Source organism: Monopterus albus, unplaced genomic scaffold (genome assembly GCF_001952655.1).
Source record: "Monopterus albus unplaced genomic scaffold, M_albus_1.0 scaffold192.1, whole genome shotgun sequence".
NCBI classification, from domain to species: Eukaryota; Metazoa; Chordata; class Actinopteri; order Synbranchiformes; family Synbranchidae; genus Monopterus; species Monopterus albus.
The window spans coordinates 462,195-486,336 of NW_018128072.1; the positions used below are offsets into that span (position 1 = coordinate 462,195).

The 24,142-nt window shown below is 39.7% G+C and overlaps 2 protein-coding genes across 3 annotated transcripts; one reads left to right on the plus strand and one right to left on the minus strand.

Annotated features, from left to right (window-relative positions):
- Positions 1 to 437: 437 nt before the first annotated feature.
- LOC109970166 (neuronal pentraxin-1) lies at positions 438 to 8,059 on the minus strand. Its single transcript, XM_020617545.1, has 6 exons — positions 7,952 to 8,059; positions 4,308 to 5,228; positions 3,134 to 3,485; positions 2,527 to 2,780; positions 1,534 to 1,713; positions 438 to 1,301 (listed from the first exon to the last, which is right to left on the minus strand). The coding sequence occupies exons 2-6, from the start codon at positions 4,995 to 4,997 to the stop codon at positions 1,092 to 1,094; spliced, it is 1,686 nt and encodes a 561-aa protein (XP_020473201.1). The 5' UTR covers positions 4,998 to 5,228; positions 7,952 to 8,059; the 3' UTR covers positions 438 to 1,091.
- Positions 8,060 to 12,379: 4,320 nt separating this feature from the next.
- On the plus strand, positions 12,380 to 22,834 carry LOC109970240 (brain-specific angiogenesis inhibitor 1-associated protein 2). 2 transcript variants are annotated; one of them, XM_020617666.1, is made up of 15 exons: positions 12,380 to 12,696; positions 14,713 to 14,856; positions 15,068 to 15,143; positions 15,308 to 15,394; positions 16,031 to 16,092; positions 16,363 to 16,434; positions 16,746 to 16,883; positions 17,382 to 17,534; positions 17,918 to 18,094; positions 18,649 to 19,294; positions 19,859 to 20,060; positions 20,337 to 20,399; positions 20,789 to 20,957; positions 21,062 to 21,102; positions 21,738 to 22,834. In XM_020617666.1, exons 2-15 carry the CDS (start codon positions 14,809 to 14,811, stop codon positions 21,808 to 21,810), a joined length of 2,007 nt encoding a protein of 668 aa, XP_020473322.1. In that variant the 5' UTR covers positions 12,380 to 12,696; positions 14,713 to 14,808; the 3' UTR covers positions 21,811 to 22,834. The 2 variants fall into 2 exon arrangements, with proteins under 2 accessions (XP_020473322.1, XP_020473323.1); XM_020617667.1 differs by having other exon boundaries at positions 17,918 to 18,052.
- The last annotated feature ends 1,308 nt before the right edge of the window (positions 22,835 to 24,142 follow it).

Sequence of the window (24,142 nt, forward strand, 5' to 3'; positions counted from 1 at the left end):
GGTCTCAGTAGGTTGTTGGATTGCTCGATTTTAAAGAGGTCATATTGCTCATGTGTTCTCTCTACACAGCAGTGAGTCATAAAGGCTCTTCAGAACCTGTTGTGTTAAGGTTAAAACTATCAATGATCATCATTAAACAGCCCTGTGGAGATGATAACAGTTCGCATATGTCACCAAAAACTTTTATTTTGTCATAACAGCTGGAAAAAACACAATATGTAAAGTCACAGTTCTAGCCTTGCCTAAATTCTGTGTTTCATATGTAGTAATGAATATATAGTTGAGGCTGGATCACTTCAGAAATTAAAAAGCCACAGTGCAATTATTTTGTTTTCCAAAATATCAGATTTTTTATTAAAGTTACTGTAAATTAAATTAAAAAAAAAAAACACAGACCATTTATTAAAATAAGCTTTGTTACAATATAAAACTGCAGCAAGAGTTCATGTAATAACTTTAAAATTAGCAGAGGCTGTAAAGCAGTATTTTTCCCAAAATAACAATATCTAGATTATTAAAATTATAAAGTATAACACAATTTTAAGTCTACAGTTTCTTTGGTAAATTAGCTGTAACTTCTATGGAAACCTTTAAAAAAGAGAATCCAGAGTAGAAAAAGATTTTGCAGCACGTTTCTATCAGTTTCAGTATTATACTAACACCATACAGTTTGCCATTGAATCAGTGTAAGGTCTGCTAATATAGTCATAGAGCCAGCAGTGTTTAGTCTTATTAACATTATGGCAATATGACACATACAGCACTTGTCTGTTAAAATAAAATGCTACCCCATGAATATGTTAAATAACGGCCAGGAGCTAAGGCCCAAGACAACTAACACAGAATCTGTAAATACCGATTTGCCTGGTTTCTATTTATTCATTAGTTTTTATTGAAAAGTCACAGATTAAACGAAGGCATTGGTTCTGAGTCTGGAGGAGCTGGTGCCACTGTGTGATCGTCCTATAAAATCAACTAAAATACAAAGTATCTTTTCTTTTATTCTTGCCCTTTCTTCCATCGCTGTAGCTTCTTTAGATGATGCAGTAAATGTTCTTGGTTTGTTCCAAGTTGTGTCCTAAGTTCAGCCTTCAGTGACAGAGGTCAAAGGGGTATCTGGCGACACCTCCGTGAAGCTCCACCTCTGTATCGGACCAAGCGATGATGTCTCCTCTAAGATGGCTGCTGCAGGAGGCCAGGCTGTAGATGTCGTTGGCGCTCAGGACGTGTGACCACATGTGGAGGTCTGACATCTCACCCACAAATGACTGAGTGGCATCAAAACGACCTCCAAGAGTGTCCTGAAGCAGAGAAATATGAGAATTGTCAGTCTACCTTTTTTTTTTTAGAGCACAGCTGCACAAATACAGTTAGCACAAATAACCCATAAAGGCTTAGACATTACTCCAAATTAAATTCATTTTTCTGCATTCAGTAATTCCCTTCTTTTTCACTTAACTCTCTCACAAGTATGTATCTTTGTAAAAGTTTGTCTGCATCTGCTAAATTGCTACATAAGTTGTTTTTCTTTACCTGCTCCTGTCCCAGGATAAAAACCCCTCCAGGTTTGACGGAGTGCCAGGATGAAAGATTGTTCCCAGACCCTTTCTGCAGGCCGTCCTGGTAGGCCTCCCACTGTCCGTCCCGTGTTGACCAGGTCACACACATGTGGTGCCACTTCCCATCAGCCAGAGACAAGGGCAACATCACTGACTGTGGATAGGATAGTGAAGACGGTGAAATATATATATGGAATATTTTTTAACATGTAAACAGTTTATTAAACAGCATAAACATTGATGTGAGCACTTCTGCTTAATCAGCTAATTGACTAAAATGTAGAAGCCAGCAAGCGTAAGAGTAATTACCTCAAGTGACTTCACTTAAGGCAATGCATCAGATTTCACAGATCTGGAGCCAGATAAAACTTTATACCACTTAAAGGTGCAGAATGATTTATTAGCAGAAATGGGTTATAGTATGCATAACTATGTTTTCATTAATGCGTAGTCACCAGAAAATAAGAATTGTTAGATTTCCTTTAGCTTAGCATGAGCCTTTTATACCTACATAGGAGCAATCTGAAACCTCACTGCTAGATGTAATGCACAGCACCTTTAAAAAATTTAAAAAAGAAAACTTTTAGGGATTATTTATTGTTTAATACCAATACTAATCTCAGTCTTTATGAACTAATTTGATCAGTTTCTAGACAGTGAGCAAATGACCCACCAAACTAATGAGATTCAAATTCAAATGCTGTTAAAATCCTGATTGGTGCATGGAAGCATGTGACATCACGTGTTTCTAAGTAAGTCTCACCCTCTGCAAACCAACAACAGGAGTACAGAGATAAACAGAAATCTTTCCAGGGAGCTCCTGAAAACAGTTTCCACTATGACAGAAAAGTTATTTTCATGTAGCATCCTGTCACTAACTGAGAAAATAAGTCTGTGTAAAATATTATGTAGGTCATTATTGGTGTACTCAGAGGAGTAGTGTGGGGTTTTGTTTCTTCTCCCTCACCTTGTCATCAACCAGCAGCTCTATGGGGTTGTTCCCCCACTCAATGAGCACTAACTCATTGGCCTGTCCAGGTGCAGAATACGAGAAGGGCGTCCCCAGTCCAGGCCCCACGCCCGTCTTCATCCAAAGACACAATGTCAGGGCGAAGATCTCCTGCAGCAGAGTCCTCTTCACTTGCCCGTACATGTAGTTGGTTTTCATAGGGAAACTAATCTGGAAGGTGTCGGGACTCTTGGATTTCTTCCTGTTGGAACCTGTTTTTAAGGAAACATAACATTCACTGAAAGAACAGTCTCAACTCGGTGTTCATCCAGTAACTGTTCTCATCCAAAGCTTCTGATCCGTCTGTGTAGTTTTCCTTGGCATTCTTTTTCTTCTTCATGTTTGCTTAAAATTTGGGTGTCAACATTCATTCCTGACTTCAGAAACTGTGGTCCATGTAGGTCCATTTAGTAGCTGCTCTAGCACTTTAGATCAAGATTGTTTTGTCAACTGTGCCTTCTAAGGTCACAAATATATTTTGAAACATGACCATCATTTATGTTTTAAAATAGAATTTAGAAGATGAAATCAAATATACATATTGCCATCCAAAGTAAGTGACTACTTATTGAAATGGAGAACTCCGGTGTTCTGTGTGGAAGGTAACTGTGACTGTCTGCTTCATTACTGTGTTGATCATCATCGTGGTCACCGCCTGCATGGTCACTGGTGCGGCCGTGATCGGTGTAGTTCCCACTGTCACTGTAACCACCATTGCTGTGGTCATCTTTGTGATCATCAGGGTGGTCGTCTTCATGGTGATCTCCATCATCTCTGTGACTGCTGTCATCACCATGGTGCTCAGGACCTCTGAGGACGGTGGTTCGGTGGTGCCGCTGTTGCTCCAGAGCACTGATCTTATTCTGGAGCAGTTCCTTCAGAGAGCTGGAGTAGGCCATGGATGTGTTCCTCTTCTGCTGAGGGAAGAACACAGGTGAAGTCTTGAAGGCATCAGCGCTGCTTTGGCATAAACTGGTATCAAGAACTCTTATGATACTAAACACATATGTTGTTCTGTCACCTACAGCAAGACTTAGAGAGCACCTGTGTGTATTTTGCACTTTGCCTGCTATTTACATTCACTGATTATACAGCAGGTGGGTGCTTTGTAACCCCTCCCACATCCATATATACTTCTCTTCTATTTAGGTCCTGGTGCTTTCCCTGATGACTAGCCTGTCAATGGAGATCATTATTATTACAGTTGATCTTAGAGCTATGAATCCCCCCAACACCACACACACACACACACACACACACTGGCTCATAGCTCATAGCTCCGTACATCTGTCTGTGATCACAATCCAAGTAGGAGGTACAGCAGAAAAGAACAAATAAACGCACTAAGAAAGTCAAGATGGCAGGTAACTCAGTAAAACAGTCCAGAATATCTTACATCAGTATGAGCTTGTTGCTGTATAGACATGTACCTGAGGGATATGTTTGTCTCAGTTGGCATTGTAGTGAGTGGTTTTATGTGATTAAGCAATTCATTGTTCCTGTTCTAAAGTACTTAACAGATATACCACTTCGGGTCCTGGTTAAACAATCTGGTGACGACAGCATAATTAATGTCCACACAAGGAAAAGTCATATACTATAGGCACGAAGCCTTCCTATTCCCATCTCTTTCTCATTTAGCAGCTGTTGTATATTTACTTGAGGATACTGTTTCTTACAAACATCCTTATTAATTGCAGGTCCAAAGTTGAAAAACGTTTCCCCCTCTTGCTGCTCACCTGCAGGTTGTCCAGCCTTTCCTTCAGTGCCTGCAACATCCTCTCCATGTGCTCTGGTGATGATGTGATATCCCCTGGTGTCACATGTTTATCCTTCCTCTGGTTGCTGCTGCTGTGCTCTGCAACTGGTCGTTGTCCCGCTACAGCAGGGTTGTGTGTTGAATCTGGCATGAGGTTGCTGTTTCCATGGTGACTCTGCTGGTTGCTATAGTGCCCATTGCCATGGTAGGTGTGATGACTGGCCACTCCTGCATGATGGGATTGTGAGACAGCACCGTGGTGCTCACCATGAGGCATCATGCCCCGGCCAGAGCCCTCACACAGGGTGAGTTTGGCAGTCAGCTCTCTAATGGTCTCCCTCTGCTCCAGGATGGCCTCTTTCTGCTGCACAAGACTCTCTCTGAGGTGGAGGATGGTGGCTTTGGCCTCTTCGCTCGCCCCCCACCAGCCAGCAGGAGGTGCACTTTGATGGCCTGGTCTGCTGAGCCCTGCTGCCCCTGTGCCTGGACCTGCTGTGGGAAAGCAGGAGGGGTCTACATCCACAGGAACAGGGGCACAAACAAAGCGTGGGTGGGCTCTATAATTATAGTCAGACCCTGAGCCTGCACATGCAGGGCATAGGTGGAGTGAAAGTAAAGAAAATACAATGGCAACACGGATCAGAGACTGAGAGTTCCTCATGATCCCCATCCAACAGTTCAGCCAGAAAAAGAAAGGAGCTTGGCTTCACTTCAAAATGTGTGATGCCAGTTGAAGTCAAAGTTGTGTTGCAATGGAAACATCACAGAGCACGATAACAAAGGGTCCACTCATTTACAATGAACTAACCAAACAGATGTATCTCCAAGAGAATTTATTTATTCTGCATGTTGTCTCTCTCTTGCTCTGTCTCTCGCTGCACCATTGAAGAAAGGAATAACCCTGTAAATACAAAATATCAGATATAAGATAAAGATATTTCAGCTTTTTTGTTGAAAGTCTCTCAGAGAGGTGTCAGTTCGGATTTATTCCTCATCAAAGGCTGTAGTTTGTGGTCACTTTGTTGTATTGGATTGCATAATATTGTAGGTTGATTTAATATTTTGCCCCAGTACTCTGTTTTTGTATCTACAAAACAAACAAACATGAGTTAAAATGTCTCTTTTTGCTGTTAGTGTCAGTTTCCCTAAACACAAAGGACAGTGAGTAGAGACACTTTTAGACCAAGCTGACAAGCACAGAGCTCTTCAGTTCCCAGCAGGATGTGAAGCTGGTTGTCAGTCAGACTTCTCTGTCCCCAGTTACCTGCACTCTGCCTGAACAGGGACCTGACATGGCAAAGGCAGAGCCAGAGCCAGAGCCAGACAAGGATTAGTCCAATTCAGAGGTGTGACAGCCTGACCACCAGTTAGACTTCTGTCATTACCTTCTGTGTGGTTAGATGGTTCCTAGGAACCCAAATGGAAGCTCAGTATAGCGTAATAGAGTGACCCATAACAATAATTATTTTTGAGCTATCAGTTCTTGAGTGGATTTTGCTGGTTTATTCATGATTTGACCTGGAGGATAATGATAAAAGCAGCACTAATGTGATGACTATAGATCACAGATCTATTTACAGCTATTAATGCATTTAAACCTGGTTCCCAAAAATATCCTGAAAACGGAACCCCAGTGATTCCATGTAAATTACATATACTTCATGTATTAATGTCATAAAGGGTAGCTGACCTCTCTGTAGCTGTGACATGTCCCTCATTATACAGGCTCGGCATTTAGAAATGCCACACACGTGATGTGGCAACTAAGCCTCACCGACCACCTGTTGCTCACAATGACCAGCCTCTATAATGTGTGTATGTATCCGTGCGAGTTTGTGTTGACAGTTCATATGTGATGCAATATATTTTATCAATAATTGAAAAAGAGTGAGGAAAAAAAGCAAAAAACAGTCTGGTGAGTGACAAAGATCATGGCTGCCTTCATTTATTCACAGTGCAAAAGTTATTTAATGAGCTGCAGAAACCAGAGAAAAATCATTACCTGTTATTAAATATGAAGCATCTTTGTATAACTTGCAAAAGTGTCTAAAGGGGAAACAACCGTAGTGATAAACATGTTGTGCCTCTGTGGTTCTTCTTGTGATTTACATGGCTTAGAGCAGAGACAGATGGTCAAGGAACAGAACCACGTCACAGCCAATCTGTACTGTTTAGTCCTGTGTTTATTACCACCCACAGGTCACCCACTTAACCTAATTGCAAACAGTTGTTGTGCTACCTTCGCAAGAGATAAGTGGGCTTCCTCAGCCTCGCATGCTCCTGTGTGTGTGTGTGTGTGTGGTAATCCACGGCGAACACTGGGGTCATGCACCTGCCCTGCACCATATGGCCAAGGTGAATATTGAAGTAGTGTGATTAGTCCCAAATTAAAAGCTGACAACTGGAGTTAGACCTGTGATTAAAAAGACATTTGCCTCTGACAAAATAAAGCCCTCTCCATTTGTAAACAAAGATTTTATCTAGACAAAACTACAATAATCCCAGTGCCTAATAAGATCAGTGTCAGTGCAGATACAATATCTGTTCTTCACTTGGGTGAGGATAGGATTCAGGGATGCTTTGTATTAAGCTCAGTGTGGGGCGACTTTCCGATGTGTGCATGGTATGATAGGTTATATTTGAAGAACACTTTACAAAATCATTATATATGCATTTTAGGCTAGGTTGAAAATGGTGTTGCTTATTATGGGGCTCTAAAGATTTACAAAGGCATGGCCTGATAATCCTCTCTTTGAGATTGTTCCATCAACCCTAACTTTAGTACAGTGAAGTAAAATATGTTTCTTTTTCTGTGGTCATTAGAATTGGGATCTAAAAATGTGGAAACCTCCTTCTTACAAAATGTATTATGTTTTTAATTCTTTCATCCAGGTGTGATTGGTTATTCATGTTTCATGAGCATTTTTCAAAGAACCTGAATATTTAAATTTATTTGTAGTTTCCACTGGGCTCACTGGGATCAGACATGAATCCATTTTCATACATTATTTTTAGATCCATTGGTTCAAGGTTCATTTAAGTTATCCATATAAAAACATGGAAATGACAATTCTCCCTAACTGACACAGAATAAAATAAACAAAAACAAAACACCCCCACAGGAAATAAATATCCATAAAATAAAAGACCTATTCAAACAACATCAAAAATCAAACAAAGATTAAAATGATTTGAACCTTTAGGAACTATACATTAACCACACTAGGTATCCACGTTATAGGGAAGCGCTTTACTTCTTAAAGTTACTACAAAGTTGCATTCAGCCAAAATTTAATACTGTCGCTAACTGACATCAGCAAAGTCTCTAGAGACAAGTTACTTTGCTTTTATTCCAACTGATGCCTGCTGGACTGATTTACATATAAAGTTGAAGCTGTTTCATGTAATAATTTTATGACCAATTATTTATCATTCATTACTTTTATAAGACATTCACATTTTTATTTCTGGGCAGTTAACAGGTTCTGTTTCTTTGCCTCCGATTGGTAAATATGGAGCAACTCTTAGCAGATCTCTTTGTTTCACCTGGCTGAAATTATTCATCTAATAACAGATGACAATAACACATGGTTCCAGTTGAAGTGACTGGGAAAAAGTTCTTACCTTAAAGTCTGTCTGAGTGCAGCTTGTGTATCCACACAGTGAAGCTGTAGTGAGTTCACCTCACACACTGATCAGATTGACACAGATTTATTCCAAAGCAGCGCTCGGCTCTTTCTGACCCTCCTTCACTGTCTCTGCCTCTTTCCTCTGCTCCTCTTCACCCTGTCATCCTCTTTGTTGTTGTTGTTGTTTTGTCTTTAAGACCACACCTCTCTTCCTCTTACACTGCCTTTATCCTGACTCTTTGTCATCTTATGCACACTTCCATCATCTTCATTTTTATTCTTGGAATTTCATTATTGATCTTATAGACTGGGTCTTCATAAATTCTCTTGCTCTGACAAACTGAGCACTTATTTTTAACCTACTTTTTAATGTGTTGCTGATTTTCTTTTATTCTATCAAACAGGACACAAATGTCAGCCTCAGCTCTGGCGGCAGTTCACGTCACACAGCTCACCTAGATCTCAGCACAGGGATAATTAGCCTGATTAATTCCTTGTCTGACTAACAGCCAGAGAGAAGCAGCAGCAGAGCAGCAGATGGCTGCTTTAAGGTAAAAATAAATCACACAACACACAAACAATAGAATCTGCATGTTGATTACACAGCAGACATTTATACTTACATTAAGATTAGATAACAGGTTCAAACGCACAGGCATATGTTGGGCACAACCACTATTCCTTGTCAGGCCTCTGGGGCTCTGATTAAAACCTGACTGTACACTGAGGGGCCAGTGGGAATAGATCCTCTTTTTATTACTGAAAATGAAACTTGATTCATTTTGTCTATAAAACTCCTGTGACTGAGTTTTGTGAAAATTCAGCCAGGCAGTCCACAGCCATGGCTCAGTGCAGCTCACCATACAATCCACGGTCTCTCACTCAATAACAAATCAATGCAATATGCACTTGTCCTCTGCAGATCTGTATATTAACAAGGTTCATTTTATTTTGACGTGCTGTTAGACAGTTATCCACTTGCATAAAACAACTGCTAAAGCATTATACCCACATTTATAGTGTGTAAAGGACACTGGTGTGTGGTCGATATATTGTGTCTTGTCTTGAATCTTGTAGCTATGATAATAAAGGCTTTTAAAGTTTATGCAATTTAACTAACAAAAGTCCTTTTCCTTTCTTGTGACATTATCGCTGATCTGTGCATCAGGAGCATCTGCTTTGTGTTTAATCACTCTCTCAGATCCAGGGTTAGATCAGATCCAGGTGGGACTTTCTCCATTGTTCATAGGACTTTACATTGTTGCCAGATAAATGTCAGAAACAGTATCACAGCAATAGATTCATATACAGTATATGTTTACACCATGTACCAAGCATTTTTAGCCCAATTTATCTCAAAAAGTAACATCCTATTTAACCCATCCTTACCTAAAATTCCCTCATTTGTAATTTAGGTTGAATGAGGGAAATAAAACAGGAAAATGCCCTTTTAAATAGATTCACAGTGCACTTCCAGAAAAACATTTGGTGTCTTAAATAATTTCAGAACCCACTGTGGTTTTCTGTTAGGCCTTGGACAGCTCTTACATCCATAGTACACTGATGCAGACTTTGAGTGCTTGAATGTGACACATTTGGACAGAGCCCAAGGAATAACATGGACTAAAGATCAGCCCAGTGATCTACATTCAGGCAAACCCAAACTCATTACCTTTTTCAGAGGCACGAGCCTGCTTTATTCCTCTGTTCAATGAAACCCGGTGTGAAAACATTAAAATAGATGGTTTGACAAATGGGAGAAATGTGTATGACTCATCTTTACTGTTTAATAGGTCAGTTTGAGCTGAGATCTCCTGCCTGTCAATCTCCTTAGCTTGTGTGAATTAGGCAGAGGAGGTGAACTGACTCAATATGGCTTTATAGCTCAGGTCCAAGGATACGAGCCACATGCAGGCACTAGTATTCCCCTCAGGCCTAAGCCAAGTGACACAGAACCTGACAGAGTGTGCTCATCTGCTATAGCTGAAAAACTGGAGGCATCTGGTCCCAGACAGCCTTGATTTTGGTGTAGGTTGGTCTGATTGTGTCCAGTAATATTAAATGTATACAGTGCTCTTTTAGTGCCAGTGCAGAGACATGATATGCTGCAGTGGTAGGGCAAGTATATATTACAAAAAAGAGCGATAAGAATTGTGCATAAGATGGGGTATAGGGATCACACCATTGGAGCTTTCATACAGTCTAAATTGTTAAAATGTTTTGATTTAGTGGGATATAAGACTGCTGTGTTTATGTATAAAGCCAGGAACAATTTATTACCTGGTGGAATTCAAAAACTATTTAATGAAAGGGAAGGGGGATACAATTTAAGGGGTCAGTTAAACTTAAAAATTCATGCTATACGTACAACCAAAAAAAGATTTTGTATTTCCATAAGTGGGGTAAAACTATGGAATAATTTAAGTGTGGACATAAAAAATGTGGTGTAGAAGAGAATTATCTATGTAGAGATATGCTTGCAAACCAATGATGGTAAGATGATGTCATGGGGTAGGACTGGATAAGTCTGACTTCTTCCTACTCCATTCAAGCATGTACTAGGTATAAGCAAATTGACATTGGATTAGCATTTGTTGGATATGTGTAAAATTATGTGTGTTGACATATCAACTGTCTTTACATGCTTGAAAGAATACATCAAATCAAATCAAATCAAATCAAATCAAGGTCTGGACAGGCAGACCATAAGACCTGTTATTGAATGTCTCATTTACCTGCTTTATTTAAAATAGACTGAACTTCTTTATGAGTTCCTTACATTTCTATGTGTATTTAGTTTTTTTTTTTTTTTTTTTTATTTAACAGTAGCGCCTGTTTTGGTCTTCAAAATGCAGATTTATTGTCACAGTGAAATGTAACTGGTTGTTTGGTCTCATGCAGGAAGTGATGTCACGCCACCTCCTGGAAAGACATGCAACTGCAACACCAGACATCAGTCACACAGCTGGATATCCTGTGATAATAACTGACAGGGTTATCTTTATCTCAGAATGAGCTTAAGTAATTATTTGGGCCTAATGAGAATGTCAAAGTTTAGTTGTGAGAAATTAATATCAAATTGGCCTCCAGAGTTCCTGCTCTGTGGGCCCGACATAACGCACATTACATTACTTGAGTGTATTTGGGTTTTTTTTTTTTTTTTAGAGTATTTCACTGTAGCTGGGAGGAGAATAGTGTACTTCCTTCGCTACAATAATCTGAAAGTTGTAGTCAGTATTTGCGTGCATTTATTGATTACATTTTAAATACAAACTATGCAAATCAGTTATCATAAAATATTAGAGTTTAAATTAGCCAGCACAACATGGAGTGGTTACAAAAAACACATTCAAATGAACAGATTCACATTAATGTATTTCTGTGATTTTATTAGCTTTTTAAAAAAACATTTTACCATATCACAACTGGAAAAATGCAGGTGTCAAATGTCTTCTGTGATAAAGCTCTAGCGGATATTTTACAAGCCAATTTAAGTGCTTTTTTTTAATTATTACTTTTAAGCTGCCACCATTATTAACAGACTTGGCACTATCCCCTCTGAACTGTATTTCTGTCTGTGTAATGAAGGCTTTCCACACAGTATTTAGACATTTCCTTTGGTCAATAATCTTAAAAAAAGATAATATTTTTGTGGCACTTTATAAGACAGTCTTTGGTCTAAATATGTTTAGATGCGACTCCTTTTTTGATAAGCATTCATGCTTAAAATCATTTTAATCAACTAGAACTGTCCAATATATATGAGGAAATAAAAGCTGCAAAGTTTCCCTTGTCAGTTAATGGAGAAAAAAGTAGTAAAGTAGCATACATTTAAAAATTCTGAAAGCTTTCAGGTTTCTGGTCAAAGGTTTGAGGGATTTGTGACATTGGTACATGGATACAGCCATAGTTAAGTAAGTAGCCTATAAGTACTTCAAAATGGTGCTTCAATTCAGTAGTTGAGTACAGTAGATGTACTTTTCACCACTGCGTAAAAGATAATGGACTACACCTGACCCTAAAGTCTCTGAGGACTTTTTCCACCACTTTAAACTCCACTCTCCAGCACCAGCCTTGAATCTTTTCATCAGTTTATTGCGTTAAATGAAAGGCTAGTGTCCATGCAGGGCCTCCACCTCCTCCTCCGTCTTCACTTGGAGAAGGGGGGGCCGGGTGTATATAGGCCAGTGATAGGCCTGCCTGTGCTGCTCTCTCTTTGGCTCTAAAAGTCCAAGTCATTATTCTCCTACTGCTGCTATTCAGACAAGGTCCCGTTAGCTCATTGTTATTCTGCCCGAGAGAGAGGGAGACCGAGAGAGGCAGACACAGAATGGGAGGCTGACTGTGGTTTCCAACAGCAGGGAGCTGGTTGCACTGATTTGTCGGTGGTCTTCTGGCTGGTTTTTTTTTTTTTTTTTGAAGGCATGTTGATAATCGGCTCAGTAATGAGGAGAGGTACTGAACGGCACCAAATATCTGACCCCGATTCCTGGGAGTAAAGAGAGGCAGACAGAGGAGAGGGAGAAAGTGTGTGAGAACAGAGAAAGGAGAGAGGGCCATGTGAAAAAGGGGTGGAGGGGAGCTGAGATTTAGGGCTCTGCTGGATGAAACAACCCCCCACTAACTAACGGAGAGGGAAAGTAGCCTAATAGGAAGAAAAGAGGGGGTGTTGTACTCTTTATTAAACTCTCAAAGACACGCAGGAAGTCTTTATCGTTCCCAACAATGAGATCAGAAAAGGTATGTAACTTCTTTTTTTAGTTGCTGAATTATTTGTTACTTTTTTACTAATGAAAGTGGAGCCGAGTGTGAGATCAACAGGTACTGGACTTCACTGTGTGGACGAAAGGCAGGGTGCATTTCATTCAGGAAAGCCCTCCACTGTGCAGTTACCTTATTGATTTATTTATATGTTTACTTTAAATTGGACCTTGTATCATTTCTCTGCTTGTTTTTAAGATACTTTGCACGTGCTTCAGTTATTCAAAAGACTTTGTAGCCTTTGATGTAATTGTTCAAATGAGATGAGATGATGTGGAAGAAAGGTTCATTTAGTGTAGGAGTACTGCTTTAGCCACAATACTACACTGTTAATTGATCTTTAAATAAAAGCAAGGATTAATTGCACAAATATCTGGCTGGATTGTGCCTTAACCAGGACAAGACACATTTAAAACCACCAAAAAGTATAAATGTGCCTGCTGCTAATGATGATGATTAATATCTGTCTTGATTGTTTAAGCAATAAAATATTAAGCAGCATTTTTTTTTAAATCCAAACTTTTTTTTTGACAATGAGAAGCTATAATTAGAGGCATTTGGCATTTTTACTTGGAGAATTACTTGCTTGTCAGAATAGTTGTATAGTATTTTTCTAATCAAGTATCAGTGCAGTTTTGATGGTTTTAAATGCAGTGTTTACATCCACTCACATTTGGGGACATTTAAAGGAACTAAACCACATGAATGCACCTTCTGTAACAGCCCTCCAACCACCTGCAGACTTTTCCTGTTGCATCCTGAAACAAACAAGACTTTATTTCTCAGAATTAAAGCACACTAAGCTAGATGTTATATGGAGCTTCAGTATTTCACTTCATCATTCTAAAAGATACCTATAAAGCCTTTCAAATTAAATGTTAGGACAGCGCTCCACTTTTTTGTCTTATCCTGCAGAATATTACATGTCCTCTGACAAATTACAGACTACACAAGGTTGACCCAGTGAGAAAGAGTCTGGAAATGTTTTCTTTGTGTCATATGCCATTTGTTGATCTAGGTCAGTGTTTTCTCTGTAATCTTGCTGTGATAACAAAGGAGAGCGGCACAGGGAATACACAGTGATCCAAGTAAGTAAAACCCAGACTGGAAATTCTTGGACCATGGAGCAGTCTTGACCATTCTCTTTTCCGAGGAAACACTGATGTTACATGTTTATTCAGTGATCTGACAGCTGTGACTTGACTGCAGGAACCCATTGTTCTTAGCCTATCTGAAAGTATAGAACTTGTCTGGTGCACAAACCAGGAGAAATATTTGGATAGTCATAATGTTATGAGGTGACAATTTAGAAAATGGCAGCTGAGACTCAGAGAGGATCCATGTGAAAATGAAACTGCTGACCTCAGACAAAACCCAGGATGGTGTTTATTGTGTTTATTGTGATGTTTTAATGGCCTTAAAGGTCCTTGAGCAGATTTAAATGTCTCACTCCTTTATCATGAGATAACAATTCATAGTACAGTATAATAGTCGGTGCTTCATTATAATTATATATTGAAGTTGGTTGAGGATGTGCTCTGTGCCAGTGGCCCAAAACAAATTATATCAGGTGTTTTGTCTTTACAATATCAGAAAGCAGTGAAAATGTGAACATGGAGTCCTTGAATTCCCTGACAATTTGTCCAAAACCCAAATATATTGACTAGTATCATCTATGACCAAGAAGAGCAGCAGCAAATGCTGACATCTGAGAAGCCAGAACCAGCTTCTAACTGACATTATTGCTTGAAAAATGTCAAAAACAATGAATCACTTATCAGAATAATTGTTGATTCATTTCCTGTTCACTGACTTGATTGATCAACTAATAGTTTAGCTCCAGTGCAGATAAATCAAATAAGTACTTTGATGTTCTCTTTCCTATGTGGAGGTGGATATAAGATACTAACATTTGAGTTTTGGATACATTTTAGGAAGGACTGTGGTCGATAGTCACTTATTACACTGTGTTATTCTTCATTTTCTCTCTTATAGGTGATTTGGGCCTACTGTAAAGCCTAGGATCCTGATCAACAGGAGGAAGAGACAGTATACACGTTCATAGCAGCAGTTCACACATGAGAGAAGAAAATGTCTCGAACTGAAGAAGTCAACAAGATGACAGAAAATATCTACAAGGTATAATTCTACTGTACAACCATCTGCCCCAATAAGAAACCTTATAAGTGCAATGTGCAGTAAACTGCTTAGGGAACCTTATAAACCTGTAGACAACTTTGTCATACAACACACAATCTCACAAAGTGCAATGTGCAGTAAACTGCTTAGGAGTTTAAAACCACTGTACAGATTTGCATGTCATAATTTGCCTTTCATGTTATCTGTGTAGGGGATTTTGGACCAGTTCAACCCCAGTCTGAAGAACTTTGTCACCATGGGGAAACACTATGAGAAAGCCCTGACAGGTTAGTTGACAGGGCTCCATGTTTCACATGGGGTAATGAATCCAGTAAAACTGTTAGTTCAAAGTTAATGATTAACATGATCGTTTAACAGGAAGGTTTAGGTTCTGTATCCAATTTTATACAAATTATACAAGGATTTACATGTATTTATTTATTTATTTCAGGAGTAACTGTGGCTGCCAAAGGGTACTTTGATGCACTGGTGAAACTTGGAGAACTGGCGAGCGACAGCCAAGGCTCCAAAGAGCTGGGTGAGAGGGCGGTTGGTCAACAGAGGGTGACCGTGTTGAGGAGAAAATAAAAACCAATCATCTTCAGACCTAGAAACGTTTATAGAGTCAGTGTGACAGCTGGTGAGGAGTTGAGAATAGCCTGTGAGTCTGCCGCATGTGGGTGAGCGAGGAGATGAGGACAAGAGGGGATGAGGAAATGTGACATGAGAGAGAGAGAGGGAGAGAAGAGAGGGAAAGGGAGAAAGTAGGGTCATTGTTGGGAGATTAACAACACCACATGATCTCATTGTAATGCTGAAAACAGCGGGGGAGGCAGGCAGGAGTGTCGGAGGGCGAGATGCCAGCCACCACATACTACAGTGCTGTGTGACCGAGGGAGGGACACACAGCTGACCGCTGCTTTGTGAATGAGAAATTGTGTCAAAGCAGCAAGTGTAGTGACATTTTAACTGATATTTTAGTCTGTATGCTGATGTTGCTGTGAACAGCTCTTGGTGCTCAGATATGAGATGTTTGCACTTTTGCATCTGGAGTGTCCGTACACAGTGCGACTGCTTTTGCAGAGGTTATAATGCACTTCAATGAACAAAAACAGCTGGATTGTTTTCAGTATAAATCACTGTGAAATGGATGCCTTCACTGCTGTGCTTACAGGTGACACACTGTTTCAGATGGCAGAGGTCCACAGACAGATTCAGGTGCAGCTGGAAGATGTGGTAAGAATGGGCATCAGTGTGCACATTTCACCATATTTAGAATTAATGACATTATGATTATTTGGCTGAATATTGAAGTTGTAATGCAAATTTTGCAAAATATGTTTTAGTGGCCAGACACTGGACTTAGCATGTTTACAGTCTCATCTTGAGCAACCCCTGCTCTGGTAAAATGGCTGGGGGCTGTTCTCAACTGAGACCTTTGACATAATCGTCAATATATCAGTGTGCTTTATTAAAACGTCTGCATGTGGATCTTTTCATCAACAGCTGAAACTGTTTCACTCTGAGCTGCTCGCCCAGTTGGAGCAGAAGCTGGAGCTGGACATCAAATACCTCACTGTACGTTAACACATTGACTTCAGTACACTTGGATTTGAGAGCATGCACATATTTTATAAACCAGACTACTTCTGAGTAATTGTGGCAACAGCAGGGTTTCTGCTTAGTTAAAATGTTTAGATTATTTTTGTAGACATTTTGCCTTTATTTGATTGATACAGACAATGAGTGCAGGGAGACAAAAACAACTAATGTGAGTCAGTATGATCAAAATGTATTTATACAGCATGCTTTCAATAATATACATGATGTAAAAACATAGAGGAGAAGAACTGTGTACAGTTTCACAGATTTCCCTGCTTTCCTCTCAGGCCACCTTGAAGAAGTACCAGAGTGAGCGGAGGTCAAAATCGGAGTCCATCGAGCGCTGCCAGTCCCAGCTGAAGAAGCTCCGCAGGAAGAGTCAGGGCAGTCGCCACCCAAGCAAATATGGAGACAGAGAAATGCAGGTGCACAAGCAAAACAAATATAATACACAAATAAGTAAAGTACACATTCATGTAAACTAAAGGGAGTAAGAGACTCAATGACCTCCTTCATATGAGAAATCCTTTTAACACCAGTTGTGTGAGCACTTGTGTGACAAACAGGCCAGGGTGATTAAGATTAGAGAACATTCTGATTCAGTTAATTTTTCAGAAAACAGGCAACTTAGAGCAAAACCTTATACTGGAGCAAGCAAATGCATCCACTTAGAGGATAAAAATGTGAAACCAAAGGCATGTTGGAGGAAAAGGTCACAAGACAATGTTTTATGATTGTGATAACATTGTGCAACAGAGAGGATGTGATGTCACATATTTTCTGGCTCTCCATGTTAGTCCTCTCACTTAACAATGTGCATTAAAGGTCAGTAAAAGTAGCGTAATGTGTGCTAGGGTTTGTTTGTGATTATGTGTGGAGGATTTTTAGCCTTTTTAGTGAAATCTTTCTGACTTTTCCTTAAGTTTGTGGAGCTGATGAGTCGTCGCCAGGGCGAGCTGGACACGCTGGTTGCAGCGGGTTACAGGTCTGCGCTCACTGAGGAGAGGAGACGATACTGTTTCTTGGTGGACAGACAGTGTTGTGTTACTAAACTGCTCATTAACTACCACTCCAAGGTGATTGCTTAATGTTTTTTTGTTTAGACTCTTAAATGTAAGCTTTATGCTAAGATACTGAAATCCAAATGTTTTGAGTGGCTGACCTCACAGTTCAGATTAAGATTTCTCCTGGTGTTACAAATTGACTGCAAAGAAAAATTTAATTAAGTATGTGTAATCAAAACATGATTTAAGCTCATTTTTCTTATTCTTCTGTGCCATCATCTTTGTTATTATTGCCTAAAATCAGCTAAAGAAAACACAGACACACATAAATGAGCCACAGTGTTTCACTTGCACATTCTTCCTTTATTACTATGAACATTTAATTCATTTTGAATCAATCCCACAAACACTGTCCTGGTGCTGTAAATACAGTGTTGTGTGTCTATTTTGTGCAGGTAAGAGAGCTTCTGTCACAGAAACTGTCATCTTGGCAGCAGTCGTGTTCTCAGCCGACTAAACTCCCAGACCGTGCTCTCAATCTGTTGCGTCACACTGCACCTCAGAGTTCAGGGGCCGCCAGGATAACAGAGGTGCTCCGCCACACCAAGCTCAGCTCTGCTGTGCCAGAACAAGTCAGATCATAATTCTTTTCTCTTTTCTTTACACTTAGTCAGATGTTTGTTGTGTACTTGTTTCAGTTTTAAAACTCTCTAGTCTCAGCCAGGCTGTGATTGTTTTCCACAGAAATCTCATTGGATAAACTCAAACATGCATTGTGCTAAAGCAGAAACCAAGGCTATTATTATGGTGGTAGTAGTAGTAGTTAGTAGTAGTTTTGCAAGTCACATATAACTCTGAAGTTCTGAGAAAATCATCATCCGAGTCCTTAACATTTGATTTGAGTCCTAAGCTTGTCATCACAGAATTAAGAACAGTGCCAACACAGAGCTAATTACAGTATACCCCTGTCCACTGATGACTGATGACACATGAACAGTTAAGACATTGCTCGTTTTTTATTGATTTTAAGAAAACATTTTTGGGTTTTGGCTATGTTACCTGTGTCCACACCTCTGGTGCCTGGAAATTCAACATGAATGAAATATTGACAGTATTAGAGTTTTAACAGTGAATTGTCTTTGTCATAATTTCATGTAGTTAATAGTATTTGTCCTTGGCTTTCCAGAGGCTCTCTGTTCAGGAAGTCCCTCCTCTGTTGAATGGAGACTCCAGTCGTTCCCAGCAGCAGCGCTCACTCCCCTCCACCTCCCACAGTGACACCTGTGCACCTCAGGGCTCCCCCCAGACTTCCCGCTCTGCTTCATCCACTGGAGGAGCTGCTGGAGGTTCATCACGAGGAGCGTCCCCTCAACACACTAGCACGCCTCACAGTGCATCGGCCAGCCCCCTTCCTGACAACAGTGCCAGCGGCAGCACCAGCCCAGTCGCATCCACTCCCACCATGTCCAGCAGCTCAGCCCAACAGAGCTCCGTCCTCTTGGCCACCAACATGTCCAGCCTCTCCCCAAGCCTCATACCCTCCATGGTGATGTCGCTCAGCCAGATCTCCCCGGCTGGCAGCTCCTCACAGGGTATGACCCTACCCATCCCCCACAGTGCTCCTCACAGTCCTCCACTGCCACACAGCGCTCCTCTCTCCAGGGCCATGACTCCTGTGCAGTTACTACACCAGCAGGTGGGTCCAGGAGGAAGCAACACTTTATCATCATCACATAATCCCTGGCTGCTGAAGACCACAGAAATGTGTGCAACAGCAACGCTTCCACTGCCGAGGAGACCTGTCAGTGAAATGAGGCTGGGTGGCTTTCAGGGTAAGTGTGATAAATCTAGATTGCAAGTTTCAGATTGTCCCTGAGTGTCTCCATCCTAATTCACTCTCCTCCTTTCCTCTTGTTTTTCTCCTCCTCCATTGGTGGAAGAACTCACATTGTTTATTTAAGTAAAAGTAACAATAGCACAGTGCAGAAGTAAAAATCCAACATACACAAGTACTAACATCAAAATATAATTAAAGAACCCAAAGTAAAAGTACTCATTATGCACAATGGCTCATTTCACATTAATGCATATCATTGATTGGATTATTATTATTAATGGATTAGTGTGTTTATTATGTTTAATGTTGCAGCTGCAGTGGAGCTAATTTTTCACTGAAGATCAATAAAATCTTATGATTATACTGTATTTTGTAACTAGAGTCATTAAATAAATGTAGTGGGGTAAAAGTACAATATTTGTTTCTAAAATGTAATGAAGTCAAAATATAAAGGAGCAGAAAATGTACATACTTAAGTAAAGAACAAATTCCTCAAAATTGTATTTAAGTACAATACTTGAGTAAATGTACTTACTTTGTACCTCTGTCCTCCTCCTAGGTTCCAGTCTCCCCAGGATGCTGCCGTTATCTGGACCTACATGTGTGGAAGCCATGTTTGCTCACAGTCCTGGAACCTCAGAGGCTGGTGGGGCAGGGGGTGGGGCCTGTTTGCTGCACTTCTTGCCAGGTGACAACATCACCCTGCTCATCTCTGAGCCGAGAGATGGGTGGCATTATGGTCAAAATGAACGGACTGGACGGTATGATTTACCAATCACACATGGATGAAGAATTGAATGGAATATGTAGTACTTGACAAAGCCCCTGAATTATTTGCAGTCTAACTTGAAGGGAACTTTTAACCTCTAGCTTCATTATAATGCACAAAATCACAAGACTGTGAAACATGTTGATGTGATGTTGTATATAAATGCATTCAAGATAATATAGACTGACTTCAGACACATTCTTAGGCTTGTCTTGGTCTCACTGTACAATATGGCAATGATCACATACAGAAACATTTTCCTTTACAGGAAAGGCTGGTTTCCTTTCTCCTACACTCAGCCACACCACAGTAAACTGGATCACCTCGAGAGGTAAGTCAGAGGAGCTTGTTAATGAACTCTTAATGACAGAAATGCTTCCTTCACTTCCCATCAAATCTTTTACAACCCAGTCTGTCAATATCAGCAAATCTATGAAAAGTAGACAATTATAACATTAGCTGATTCACAGAAAAGTAAAATAACACCCTTCCCTTTTCCATCCATACTCTCAATAAATCAAAACATCTTTTGTGCTAGACACAGAGAAAGTCACAGGAGCTCACTTATTGTCCTTCCATCTTTCCACATTCGCACATTCTTTTCCAACATCAACAACACTGTTGGTGAATTCACACAAAACCAACATCTCCCAACTCTCACTGTGCTTCCTTTGTCGTTTTCCCTTACTCTTTCCTCTCGGGCTGTGGCCTTCCCTGCAGTTCTCTCTTCTTATCTAAAGCTAACAGCACCAGTACTGGCCAGCTCGACAGGCTGGTGTCTCCAGGCCTCCCAGCCTTCACTCCTGAGGTGGAGGAGGAGCGCTCCCTTCCTCCCCAAAGGGTCAGCACCTTCCGCCCGCGCCCGTACAGCATGGTTGATAGCAGCAAGGTCAGAAACACGAAACCTTTGGGATGTGGTCACTGTTCATGCTAATATACATGGTGAATAATAGTAGGAATCTAGTAGTTATCTCTGTTTTCTTGGTATTTCAGATCACCTCAGAACTAGCCTCTCCGCCGCCCTCTCCAACCAGGTAGATTTCAGAAGCTCACAGCTTCTTTACATGTGCAATTAAAGGGACACTGATAATATCTTCTGTGGCTCTGGAGGGAGTTTTTTAAAATATGAAAAACATAACCCAGATAATGTCATCAGCTTTATCTTGGCTTGGACTTGGATTCGCTTGAAATTAGCAAGAGAAAGACTTGACTTTGAAAGACAAGGGGATGTACCAGGGAGGGAGGGTCTAACAGAAGATGCTACTGAGTTGCATCATGGGAACTGTATGATCCATTATTGTGGAGTTTAAACGACAGACTAAATGTCATGAAATGTTATCATTTGCTTTACCAGGTTTGAGCCTTCTTTTAAAAATATGTAAAATCTCTGGAACACCCTGTTAATCATCAAGTTACATAACTTGATGTAGATGTTCCACAATGGAAAAAAATGCTACCATGACAAGATGTGGACAAACAATGTCTTTATTCATATCCTGGGGCAACTTTTGCCTTTATTAGATTGTTAATAGTGGAGACATGACAGGAAATTAATGGACAATTACATGATCAGCGTCTTAGAGTAACAGGCCACCAGGGTGTGCCTTTTTTTAGTCCTAACAGATTTGAAAGACTGTAGATTATAATATCATTCCTCTTCTTTTTTCAGGGAAAATCCATTTGCCCACGTACGACTCAGAAAAACCATCACCAATGATCGCTCAGCTCCCATCATTGAGTAAATGGTTGGTTCCCAAAGCAGAGATCCTGTTTGTCCATTGAGCCTCAGGTTGAGTTCTGGAAACAGCACGGTGTTGACTCTTTTGAATTACTTTACTTTTTGATTGTTCCCTTTGCAGTTTAATTAAACACAGATTGTGTTTTATATGCAAGGATTTTAAAATCAAAGTATAAAAGGTTTTTTACCTGGTAAAGCCTGATCTGTTACCAATACGATCACAGTCTGTTCACTGTTAATGTGCAGTAGTTAATAGGAGACAGTAGAAACAGGATGACTGTAATAATTGAAAGTTCTGTTTGACTGAAATGTGAACATTAAAATGTAGAAGTACGATGTTTGGCTGTATGTAGCTTGTAGCTGAATCTTGCTTGTCCAGAATATCTAACATTTTTAGGTTTTTCTCTGCCTGTGAAGGATGCCTCTTCTTTCTGCAATGCATAATCTTTACATAGTTTTCTTGTTTGTTTTTTGTGCCATAATTGAGAAAGTTTTTTTGATCAGCTGATCTAAGGACTGGTTCCTAAACAGTAGGTTAATTACTTTCACCTTGACTGAAATGACATGTTATGGGAAGAGGACGGGGTCCTACTTTGGAAGTGCTATTGTATTTTTTAGAAGAGCTGCCAGATTGTTGCATTTTGAAGGTGAACTTTTAAGTTTATTCAAAGTGCTTTTTTTTTAAACCTGGTGGTTTGGCTGAGAGATATTTGGCACATCGGTGAAACTTGCACACTTTTACCTTAAAATTTCAGAACATGTACATTGATGTTTGAGGGTCCGTGCCAATATTATCTAATTTTTATGCCATTTACCACACATCACATTCTGCTGCAGTGAAGTTGCATATTAGTTTTTTATGAATGTAGATATTTGGATTAGTTTATCTTTTTATGTGAGCTCAAAATACAATGTAAAACACATTATACTTTATAAGTGATAATTGAATGACTAATGAGCAAGACTTGTGAATCTCCAAATGGAATCACAGAGTGAAATTGTAGTTATTTAATAGAGAACAACTCCTACAAAACAAAAAAACAAAAAAAATCATTATCTTCACGATCACAAAGGATGACAGGTAATAGTTGAACAGTTGGTTGGTGTTATTTTGGAAGTGTTTTCTTTAGAAAGTAACACATTGTGAAGGGTTTAAAGTTATAAGAATGAAAGATTTGTGTGCTTAGTCTTTGGATTTGAGGTCTTCTTGATTCCTTTTCAGTCCCAGTCTGAAGCTATTCAACATCTAGGCTAGTTGATCGTAGTTGCATGTTTACCATTCAGACTGACCAGAATCTTCAAGAGAGATGTGAAAGCCAAGACAAATGATAGGATGGGGGCTCTACGGGAAAAATGTATATATGAAAGTGATGAAGAAAGCATATGGGAAGTTGACCAATGTCTGAGCAAGTGTTCACGGTAAACTAGAGATACCATGTAGCTCTGTGGTCCCCTCAAGCAAACTACAGTGTAAAGGTTAAATTTTGTGTGCAAACTGTAATTTTCCTGTTGTAACTGCTTTGAATTGTTGTGATGTTAGCATCTTTAAGATTCAAGAAATCATCCACAGACATGAGATATATTGCTTTGGCATCATTAATCAAGATGACAGCAAAATGATACAGCTAATCCATATTCATGCTTGTATATAGTGCTTAAAATGTGATTGTATGACATTTATTTGACTTATTTTCATAGTTCTATTTCATTTTGGCAGAACATTATTTCTTTGTAGAGGCTGGAGAAGTTAAACCCTAATTTCTGGAAACTTCATTAATCTGTCAGTCATAGTGTTCAGACATCTGTCTCCAAGAAACTTGTGACTGTTGATGTGGCCCATATTAGTGGAACATAAAACCCAAACTAGAATGAAACATACTAAGTTTGGATCATTGATACAGTGAAACATTAGGAAAAAACAATGTAGAACACTGAAATGTATTTACAGTGATGAGCAGGTTAAAAGAAATACTGCAGATGGTATGTTTATTAAATATATAAATGTTATAAATATGTAACAAACATTTATGTCAAAATGAACCGATAAAGTTACAGCAAGTTTACAGAATACTGTGTGTGTGCATGTGTAGGTGTCTCAAGGATGGTCAGAATCTGTCCTTTGACCACAAATGCAGATTGAGATGCTTTATGCGCAAAACATACACTCTGTTTTCAGGAACACTGCCAAGAAAAACATGAACATTCAAAGTTCAGAACTCTTCTTCCAAAGTGATATATTGCACATCACGTTCTGTAAACCAATATGCAGCAATGTAAACAGAGAGTCCTGTTGTTCTCTGAATTACCAACATGAAATCCTGTGACTGCAGAAGACA

Excerpts from the sequence above, each read along its gene's own strand:
- LOC109970240 (XM_020617666.1), top strand. The coding sequence starts at position 14,809 with ATGTCTCGAACTGAAGAAGTCAACAAGATGACAGAAAATATCTACAAG. Across the intron at positions 15,144-15,307 it reads CTATGAGAAAGCCCTGACAG|GAGTAACTGTGGCTGCCAAA; the intron begins GTTAGTTGACAG and ends TATTTATTTCAG. Across the intron at positions 20,400-20,788 it reads AAACTGGATCACCTCGAGAG|TTCTCTCTTCTTATCTAAAG; the intron begins GTAAGTCAGAGG and ends CCTTCCCTGCAG.
- LOC109970166 (XM_020617545.1), bottom strand. The coding sequence starts at position 4,997 with ATGGGGATCATGAGGAACTCTCAGTCTCTGATCCGTGTTGCCATTGTA. Across the intron at positions 1,714-2,526 it reads AGCTGCTGGTTGATGACAAG|TCAGTGATGTTGCCCTTGTC; the intron begins GTGAGGGAGAAG and ends TCCTATCCACAG. Across the intron at positions 1,302-1,533 it reads TTATCCTGGGACAGGAGCAG|GACACTCTTGGAGGTCGTTT; the intron begins GTAAAGAAAAAC and ends TCTCTGCTTCAG.